The sequence below is a fragment of the Lupinus angustifolius genome, chromosome LG13 (genome assembly GCF_001865875.1).
Source record: "Lupinus angustifolius cultivar Tanjil chromosome LG13, LupAngTanjil_v1.0, whole genome shotgun sequence".
NCBI lineage: Eukaryota > Viridiplantae > Streptophyta > Magnoliopsida > Fabales > Fabaceae > Lupinus > Lupinus angustifolius.
Window position 1 is genome coordinate 3,918,996 of NC_032021.1, and position 10,418 is coordinate 3,929,413.

Genomic DNA, 10,418 nt, shown 5'->3' on the forward strand with positions numbered 1-10,418 from the left:
AAATTTTACTTTTAATTTAGTGATTAAAAATGAAGTAAAATAAGATATGAATCTCCCATTTTCTTCTTTTCATATTTCTCTACCAAATCTCTAACTTATCTTTGAGACCTATTCATTCAATTCCCCCCAAACAAATAATATTATCCAATCCCCACATTATTGTTTGTTTTTTCTGTCCCTTTACCTGTTCCAATTCAACTTTACCATACGCTCTTTGTGGAACGTTTTCAATATTTATATTCATACACATTCTTAACGCATTTTGGACTATTGCGTTTTAGTTCTTTGGCATTATACACAGCACACTAATTCTACTTACAGGACAGAAACAACCCAGCTCATAATTAAGCATATAGTATATGAGAGAACACAAAAAATTAAGCATACGACAGAACCCAAGGCAAAGTGGGCACTACCACTCTTCACTCATAATTAAGCATAGAGTATCTTGATTTATGGTTTGGTTCATCAATTAAATCTGAACAAATATGTTATCTCAAATCATGTCTTAAGTCGTAGCCCACACCAATGACAATGTAACCAGTACAAATACTCTACACTACATTTTATATTCTTTAATTTAGGGCTGCCCAGGATTAACTATCCCAAAATTTTAAGGTATTAAGTGAAGAAATTTGAATAGTTTTATATACCTTCTAATAGTTTCACACACATATACCTATGTTATGAAGAACAGACACAGTGAATATTTGAAATTTGCTAGCAATAAGTCCCACAGGGAAGTTTTCCCAAATCAGCAGGGATTTAACCAGTAATAATTCAATCCCACATATCTTCGTCATGTACAAAATGCAATCTTCCATTCAAAAAACACAACCAATCCATGTTTCTCGGAATTCTCCTTGGAAAATTCAGTAAAAGTCAACCAGAAGTTATTACAAATGCCTAACATCAATTACATGAAGAACAAGGTTCATATACAAATCTTCCAAGTAGTGTCCATATTCCTTCACCTTTTTCTTTTTGATGTTTGGCCAGCCTTCTGTGCAGATGCAGAAGCACCTTTTCCTTTACCAGCAGATGGCTTCTTCGAACTTGAATTGCCTGTTCCCTTCAACTCCAATTGTACTTGAACAGCTACATAAACAAGTATAGATCAGAAATTAATAAAGCTAACCAATTTAAGGATATATTACCAAAACTTCCGATCAATGACATACTAATGAGATATGAATGATGACCTACCTTTTGAATTCAAGCTTTGAAGTTCCGACTGTAGCTTCTCCCCAGCAGTAGTGCCTTCAAATGCATCATATAAAATTGTAAATGAAATCCATTTGCTATAACAAGCAGAATAATAAAAAAACTCACATATAACTTACCCAACTCCTCAGTGTCGGAGGTGTTCTCATCTTCACTCTCGTCCAAGGTTTCACCATCACCTTGTTCCACTCCTTCATCAGCTGGTTCTAGAATAGCAGCAATCCGCTTCTTAGGGGCCTTCTTTATTTCAGGAAGAGTGACTCGATCTGAACCTCGCACCATCCGAAGAGTGACTTGATCTGCAGCTCGCACCATCCGATATTTGCTTTGCTCCTTATATGCTTTTGTCAAGGCTGACTTGACGGCGGGCGGTATGCCCTCTAGAAGATTAGGATGACCCTGATGCAAACAATAGCAAAACATTAACCTGAGGCTGAGAGCAGTTCATACTTTGTACATTGTAATAACTAACATCAGTTGTAGTTAAGGGACCTTGAATTTTGATAACTCTACAATAGTATCAAAATCTTCCTGAGTGATAGAGTATGTATTCATGAATTCCACAACTTTCTCAACAGCTTCAGCCTGATCATTCCAAAAGGACATGTGTGATTAAACTAAAATTCTGCTTAAATTATTCAACATATTTAAAACTGAAGGTAATAGATGTACAAAACTAAAGATAATAGATGTACTTCTAACCTTGGGCAGGGTTTTCAGTGGTTCTGTCAGTTGTTGAAGAAGCAGAGTAAGGTATTCCAAGCGTATAGTATCCCTGCACATTTAATGAAGCATGATTATAACAAGTCTATTGGAAATAATTGCAATGGAGATCTTTGCTTTCCAAAATGCTGTTTGGCATGGAACTTCCATAACCTAATAGGTATGCACAAACAGACCAGACAAAATATTTAAAGTGCCTAAGATTGATTTTTAGTTTCAATACACAATTAAAAATCGAGAATTTATTGACAACTGAGCAAATCCAAAGGGTTTGAACTGCAATTGGTTTCCATCCCAAATCTTAACAAAACATCAAGAAAGACCTATAATTAATTTGTAACTATTGACAGAAACATTCAATAAATCTCCAGAAGAAATAAAACTAGACGCAAAAGAAAAGGTAACGAAGTGACAAACTTAAGTTCAAATATTGAATTCATATTTACCTTCCCGGACTAGTTTCACGAGAAGCAAGAATGTGGCCATGAAGATCATCCAAAAGTCTCATGTTTTTACCCCTTGTCGAGTTCTTCCCAAGCCACCCACCAAACCGATTAAAATTCCGTTCTCCCTGTGATAAAATGTCAGTTGTGATCAAAGCTAAAAGCAAAAGCCAGACGGGTCCAATGAAAAAGGGCCAGCAGAAATAAATATGACCCACAAAAGCTCACCATAATTTCTCATGACTCCACCCAAAAGCTTAAACTATTAGGCAAGAGACTTGTTCATGGTTTTATATGTCTATCTTCAAGCATAAGTCGTGGCAACTCATACTAGTCCACTGGGTACAAGAATAATATAATGACACCATAGATTTAACAATTGCATATATTATTTTCTTAAACCTTTAATCAAAATATAATTGGGGATGGATTGGGGGGGAGGGGCAATAGACAAACTATGTTTACCTGTTCGAGTATTTCCCTTTGCCCATGCAGTAATGAAGCACTGAAACAAAGATAAAGAGAATACAGATGAAGAAGGTGATGGAAGGAAGTGTTGTTATTTTACAGAGCCGAGACAAGGCTACTTACGGAATTATACATGATACGACAGAACTAGTTTGAGAGAGCTGCCATTGTTGATATCTTCGAATTTGTACATTCACTATATCCCCATCAGCAATAGACTCAGCAGCACGGGCAATCAGGTTCATGCGTGTTATACCACTGTCATCCTTACCAGCCCCGCTTGGTCTATAATTAATATAATTTTCCTGCCATCAGTAGTACACAAAAATGATGAATATTTTAAATCTTCATCAATTTTGCACCATTGGGAGCCTCATGCACTGGCCCTCCCTTTTTTATCAAGTTTGCACCATTAACACATCAAAACAATCATATACGGCTATCTGCTATACATCAAAAAATAAATTACTGATTACAACCTAAAATGAAATCAAAAGGATATTTTCAACTTCCAGTGATAATTTTCAAAGTTCAACTTCGACATATATTTTTAATAGGCCCAATTCTAACATACGATTCTTAAGATACTACCTTTAATTTCAAGTTTGAACCAAGCTTGAGTTCAATAAACCATTCAGTGATTCTCGTTAACCAGTTAAATGGTTAATATACACATAAATCACTAAATTTTTTATTAAAATTGAAGCCAAACTTGGTCCACCAAAGTTGAATGGGGTTTTAATCTATGAAGCACTGACATCTCTCTAAAGGCGTGTTGCCATGTCCATCTCAACCAATTGACTATGAGAGGAGTAGCCCAACAAGTATTTAAACCATTACCAAGACATAGAGATATGCAATGTGGGACTTACTTCCCAACATTTGATACCATGTGAAGAATCCATCCCAAAACCAATTAGCTATGAAAGGAGTAGTTCAACAGATATTTAAACCATTACCGAGACAAGGAGGTAGGCTATGTGGGATTTACTTTCCAACATGGCATGTTGGATCAGGCAAATGGTTACCTTTGATTCATGAATAAAAGGCATCTTTTGGCACATGACAACGGAAGAGAGTTGGGTTCTAACTTTGATACCATGTCAAGGTTTCATCTCAACCAATTGGCAATGAAAGGAGTAACTCAACAAGTATTTAAACCATTAACGAGACACCAAAGTAGGTGATATGGGACTTACCGAGACACGTACTGGTTTCACCATACTATTGGTCTTACAAGATAAAAATTCCAAACATACAGTAATTACAAGAAGGAAATGAATTAAAAACCTGGATAAGAAGAGGAACAAGATCAGGATCGCTCATGCTAAGATTATTCCTCTCATCCATTTTCAATTTCCCAGCATTAAAACCAAAAAGCCTACAATGAAGATGGGTTATCATGAGATTTATTCAATCGCAAAACCTTCTCGACTTTCATGGTTAAGATTTCAAAGAACGAAGTTACAGATCAAAATGAAATGACAGTGAATTCACAGATCTACAACTTACAATAAACCTTGTAAGGGTTATCACATTTTTTAGCAACTTTTTATCACACTGAACAAACCAATACAATAACAACCAACCCTGAGTCCCACTAGGTGGGGTTGGCTACATGGCTCGAATGATGTCATAATATTCTATCATAAATCATGTCCATCGATAAAACATTGATCAATAAAACTTCCCTAATCGTTCCACCTATGATTTTACTTGGCCCCCTTTGCCTCTAGAAATTGGACTAACCTCAGTTCAGTCAACACTCCTTACAGGGGCTTCTAAGGGTCTCCCCCGCACATGCCAAACGACCTAAAGATGATTCTGCCATATTTTCTATAATAGGAGCTACCCCATTCCTAATGCATTCATTACTAATCTATCTTGTCTAGTGTATCCACTCATCCAACACAACATTCATAAACAAATGCTGCCAAAAAATGAAATGGTTAATACAATGCAACAGATTGAAAAGGGAAGAAAAACTGAATGCTAAGTAAGCAACGGCAAAGATTAAGAATTAAGATGCAACTCATAGCCATGAATAGTGAAAAACCAATTAGAATTAAGAGTACATGAAAATGGAGCATGGTTTAAGTGTAGTGCTGAAATAATAAATATCATACTTATCAACAGCTGTAAATGGCGAAATCTCTTCATCCTTCGAATTTTTAAGAAAGCGCTGCCTGATATCATCAAAGTTAATAACTGACATGGAGAGGCTCATATATTGTAACTGATTTATTGCCATGCGCATATCTCCATTAACTCTTTCTGCTAGTTCCTCGAGAGCAATCTTAAACAATCAAGATGAATGGTTAAAGAAAACAGGTTGGTCAATATGAATGGAAATAACTGTAGTTTTGTAAGAAACAGGTACCAATGATTCAAAGTAGTTCGCTACCCTCAGTCCAGAGCCCAGACATTATTTACAGTTAAAACTCCAGATAGAACTGTGTAATAACATAATGTAACTCACCTCATTAACTTGAAGCCCCTCTGCCTTTGCAACATCCATCAGCCTCTTCGCCATCTGGCATTAAAAAAAAGAGTTCAAAGCTCCCACATTTAAGCATAACTTAAAAAGGTTATGATACACTAGCATACACGATAGTGGCATGGAGCGTCCAACTCTAAAAACTCTGCAGCTATACAGGACATAATAGATACAATGACATGTTCTTGACAGGATTAACACCGATTATGTGCTTCAGAAGTTTTAACCGCTAACCACTTTGTCTCCTAATATGTGCATAATGTGTGGTTCAGACTTCGAAAGTGAGCCTCATATCTTTTTACATTCTTCGGCGGCAAATGTCCTTTGAAATAGATTGTCTGAGATTTTTTATATGTCATGGATCTGCTTAATGGACTTGCATGCTTTTCTCTTGCAAAATTTAGAGGTTTTGCCACACGTAAAGATGCCGAAATTCTATGGCAGTACTATGGTTTTGATGTCCTTTGGTTTATTTGGTTGGAAAGGAAAAACAGTAGTTTTCAATGATTCATTCTCATCTCTTGATTCGTCTGGGATAGGATGACCCTTTTGTCATCCCATTTGTGCTTTACACATGGCCATTTTAGTGGTGCTTCTTTGGTAGATGTGCCGAGGGAGTGGCATGCTTTGTTGTATCACCCTGTTGTTTAGTTTTTGGGTGTTTTTTGTTATGTGAGGATGTCTAGTCCTCTTCTTGTAATCACTCTTTTATCACCAAAAAAATTGAGCCACATGTTAAAAATTAGATGTTCTGAGGTTTATCAATGGAACAAAGGTGTTGTAGTGTGTCGGCTGTCAAAGAAAGAAGGATTTCTAACTCTTAAGTTCTTAAAGATTGAAAAGAGCTAAAAAAAGGACGGCTCATTACATGAGGCTCCCATTTAGTTGAATTTGGGGAGGGTAGATATACACAACCTTACCCCCACAAGAGGAGAGGTTGATTCCAAAATTTGAACTCGTGGTCACTTAGCAGAAATGTTAACGTTGTGTCAAGTTCACCCTCTAAAAAGAGCTATGAATGTAAAATATAAAATAAAATACTTCAAAAGTGGGAATTCACACATTAGCGGTTGTGTTTGTGATGCATGCTATTGGGCTGCAATTAGGCAACAACCAATACGACCATGTGCCGTGACACACCACTACACTGCTATAGTGCGCCATTGACCACCTCGACCCTTGTGGTATATACTCTCTCTGGTGAACGAGATTTATAAATGGTGATGATTATATACATAGATAGACAGCTAAACACATGTACATACTTTTTCTTGTATTTTATTTTATTACTTTAACAATCAGAACTGATCATAGAAGAAAAGCCAGCCAAAACAAATCAAATCATGAATTTTGAGAGAAAATAACTTGAATTAATTAACCTTGCCCTCAAAACTAAAAGTAATTCTGTACCCAAAAAAAAACTATAAGTAATTTACAGACTAGACCATTCAAAATAAGACCCTATTCCAAAGTCAAGATACTTTGCAACATCAAAATATTCAAGATTCAGTAAAGCAGGCCACACAACAAAGTAGGAGCTGGAACACCAATATCAAAAGTTAGACAATGTGGAGGTTCACATTCGAGCTTACGACATTCGAGAACTCAGCAAGTCCAATTAATCAAAAGCATAAATTCAAAATCAAGAATGAACTGGATTAAAAGCAAGAGTGAAAAATCTCTTTTATCAGAGAAAGACTCAATCTGAATAAAGATAACTTTTAAATAAAAGAGAAATTATTTTTTTCTTAAATGACAAGCACAGAAATACCTGTTGCTTTGTAGGCTTTCGATAACTAAGAAGCAAACAGTAGTTCACGAGACTTTTTAGTTTCTGGCTGTAACGGTCGTTGCAAATGCAGATAATAGGAATTTTTGATATCTTGATGCTAGCAATAAGATCAGCAACACCACCCCTATCACCAGCTGACATCCCATCAACCTCATCCATAATGAGCACAGTTTTGGAAAGCTTTGACCTGAAACTTATAAAACTTAGCAAGGTGTGCCTTATGAACTCATGAATAACATAGTATCATGAAGCAAGACCAACCGATCCATATTAGCACCAAGGGCCTCATTGGTTACAAGTTCCTTGACAGAATTCTTAGTGCTTCCACTAATTCCTTTTCCAATTTTGCTATCAGCTTTTCCACGGCTATCACTAGCATTTACCTTTAATACACATATGGACAATGTGAGAGAGCGATTGGATGATGAAATATCTATGCCACAGATATAAATTTTACAAGAAATGTTGCCACCTCTACGGCTTGGAAACCAAGCTCCTGACAGACCAACTTTGCTGAAGTTGTTTTTCCTATGCCAGGCGTTCCACTTAACAAGACAGCTTTTTGGGAAGCAGATCCGGTTTGCTTTTTACCTCCTTTTTTATTACTACCAGTGTCGAGGAATTGCTCATTCCAAGCTTTCAACCAATTTCGAAGCTGTGAAACCTGTATATCATTACATTTAAGAAAATGCAAAATGATTTACCAAATACAGTACATATAAAAACAAAATTTGACCACAAAAAAATATGATATGGAAGGCTAGTAATAATACAAGTGACTGATTCCCTATGATGTCCTTAGGACTTTTAGGTCGATGTTTATCTGTCCACATCGAAGAAGATTGAGTGATAGTTGCTGCCTTTGGCTTGGCTTGGGTAGAAGGTGAGGATGAAGATAAAGAGACTGCATTTATTAGAAAGGAATACAAGTCAGAAAATATAAATAAACAAATACCTTTTTTTATTGCAGCAAGTAACAACTTAACTATTAAGTGCTGATGTTGATTCATCAATACAAGAAAGGAAATAAAAAGCAAAGTTCTGGCAATATAAATTAAAAACCATAAAATAGAAGCACATGCATATTAGAGCTTACTCTTTGCTTCTACTTTTGGAGGACCTTTTGACTGGGATGCTAATGCAACAGCCTTAGTCAGAGGTTTCTTGGGTTCTTCTTTCAAAGGAGCTTTAACAGGTTTTGATGCACGAATCATACCAAACAATCCATCCTCTGTGAGGAAGGAAGTCCTATAAAAGAAGGGAGAAACAAGAAGCATGAGTTGCAGTAAAATGTGGAAGTGAAAACCGTTTAAAACACCTTGTAAAGGTACAAATATATGAATACTAACCCAAGCTCTTTGGCTTTTTCAGACTTCCGTCCCCCAATGTCTTCATCACATAACAGATAACTCTGAAAACAAAGGATGTTAGTCACATGCTGATTGTGTAAATTCAATTAGAGTTGACGAAAAAAGCATTATATAACTGTTTTCTTGCTGACTGATCCAGTAACACGGCCACCATGGCGTTTAATCAAGTCTTCAGCTTCTTCTCGTTCCAAACTGTGAATATGCAAAAAATAAAATACAAAGACCCAAGGTAGTGGAATATGACATGTAATAATTATGACATATATACACTCTAAATAGAAAGAGAAGTAGAAGCCTAAACAATATAAAAAATAAAGGGGAAAGCAGGAATAAAAGAAGAGTAAGTAAATTTCAAAATCAAGTTCGGACATGTGCAAGTCCAGAAAACTATGTTAAATCCATATGAAAAATAGAATGAAGTACCTGTCCAGTGTTCCACTGATCACAAAAGTTAAGCCAGCTAAACAGGTAGGAGCACCTTCAGGGACTTCCTGAACACAAAAGAAGTTTAAGTGTATTCACAAAAACAACATTTCCAAACAATAGATACAGGTGCTTGATATGTATGAACCTTTTCTCCTTTATGCGGAGGATCTTTTCTTTCGCCAAAATTCATAAATCCACCCCTACCACCCCCTCTACCCCGACCACCAGTTGATGGTGTCGATGCCCCTCGTCCACCCCGACCCCTACCACCAGATTTAGCTGGAGTAACCTTATCTTTGTCATCATCTTCATCATTTTCTTCCAAATCTGCAGATTTCTGGGGGGTCCCCCTACCTGATCCACTCTTTAATTTTTTTGTCGGAGTGGAATCAGCTAACTTCTTATAAGATGTGGGCAAGGCAGACTCGTCTTCATCCGCTTCATGAAGTTTCTTTGAAGGGCGGGGTATCTGTAATTCCTCGATGTCCTTCATATTCTTTCTTTTAGCAGGGAGCTTCGGTGTTTCTTTCTCTTCTTTCACCTTTTCTTTGTCTTTATCAAAATATTTACTAGTCTTCCTCCTCCCGGAACCTGAACTTTCTTGGCCTCCAGGCACCTGCAATAAGACATTCCCCCTTTCCATTCAACAAGTTTTTATTCATTGAATTGCAAAACTCTCAATAGAAACACATCAAGGAAATCATTTAACCTAACCCAAACTAATTCGCCCATAACTTGGTCGTATCATCAAAAATAGAAAACAGAAAACATGCAGGAAAAGAAGGAAAAAAACATAGTCCCTTACCAACCTACGAAGCAAGGATTAAGGTTAAGCAGGTTCCTTTAATTGATCTATTACCAGTATACCGAAGCAAACCCTAAACTATAAAAATTAATAATATCATGGAACAGCATTTTGCTTCAGTGGCATGCAGACATGTTAATTTCACATTCTTCAAATTCTCATTTTATGTTATCATTCATCCATCCCCTTCCATTACAAATCATTGAATACAGAAACTAAAACTCGCTCTAACATCAAAGGCACATAACACATTGCATTTAAATGGATGAAAAACACAAAACAAACCGTTTTCTGAGGCTGGACTTTATCATCGGAAGAAGGCTTAGAAACACTGTCATTGACATTAGCATGAGATTTCATGAACCACTTTCGAATATCACTCTGTAATTAGAAAAATATAAAAACAAAAAACCCTAAAATGTTAGGTAGTGAATTTAAAAGTAACGGTTAGTTAAGATGGAAAGGTGAAAAGGTTATGGAGTTGAAAAACGGAGAGGAGAGTGAAGAGTGGTAGAACCCTAACTTACCATTGTTTCGATTTTTTGTTATGACTGCAGAGATGGGAGAAGAGAGAAATTTGATGAGTAAACTCACTCTCTGGGTAAGCTTCGACCCGTTTAAACTAACCCGTTACAATCCGGGTCATAAATCAGCGTATTCAAATTGAAGA

The 10,418-nt window shown here is 36.5% G+C and overlaps 1 protein-coding gene across 1 annotated transcript; it reads right to left on the reverse strand.

Moving 5' to 3' along the window:
• Window positions 752–10,407, reverse strand: LOC109325277 (replication factor C subunit 1-like). The gene is made up of 22 exons (XM_019557551.1): window positions 10,276–10,407; window positions 10,034–10,129; window positions 9,089–9,559; window positions 8,941–9,008; window positions 8,634–8,709; window positions 8,497–8,558; window positions 8,244–8,395; window positions 7,921–8,051; window positions 7,620–7,811; window positions 7,409–7,530; window positions 7,127–7,334; window positions 5,338–5,391; window positions 4,985–5,154; window positions 4,149–4,239; window positions 2,982–3,163; window positions 2,856–2,895; window positions 2,394–2,518; window positions 1,927–1,999; window positions 1,717–1,809; window positions 1,344–1,623; window positions 1,207–1,260; window positions 752–1,098 (listed from the first exon to the last, which is right to left on the reverse strand). The coding sequence occupies exons 1-22, from the start codon at window positions 10,276–10,278 to the stop codon at window positions 971–973; spliced, it is 2,871 nt and encodes a 956-aa protein (XP_019413096.1). The 5' UTR covers window positions 10,279–10,407; the 3' UTR covers window positions 752–970.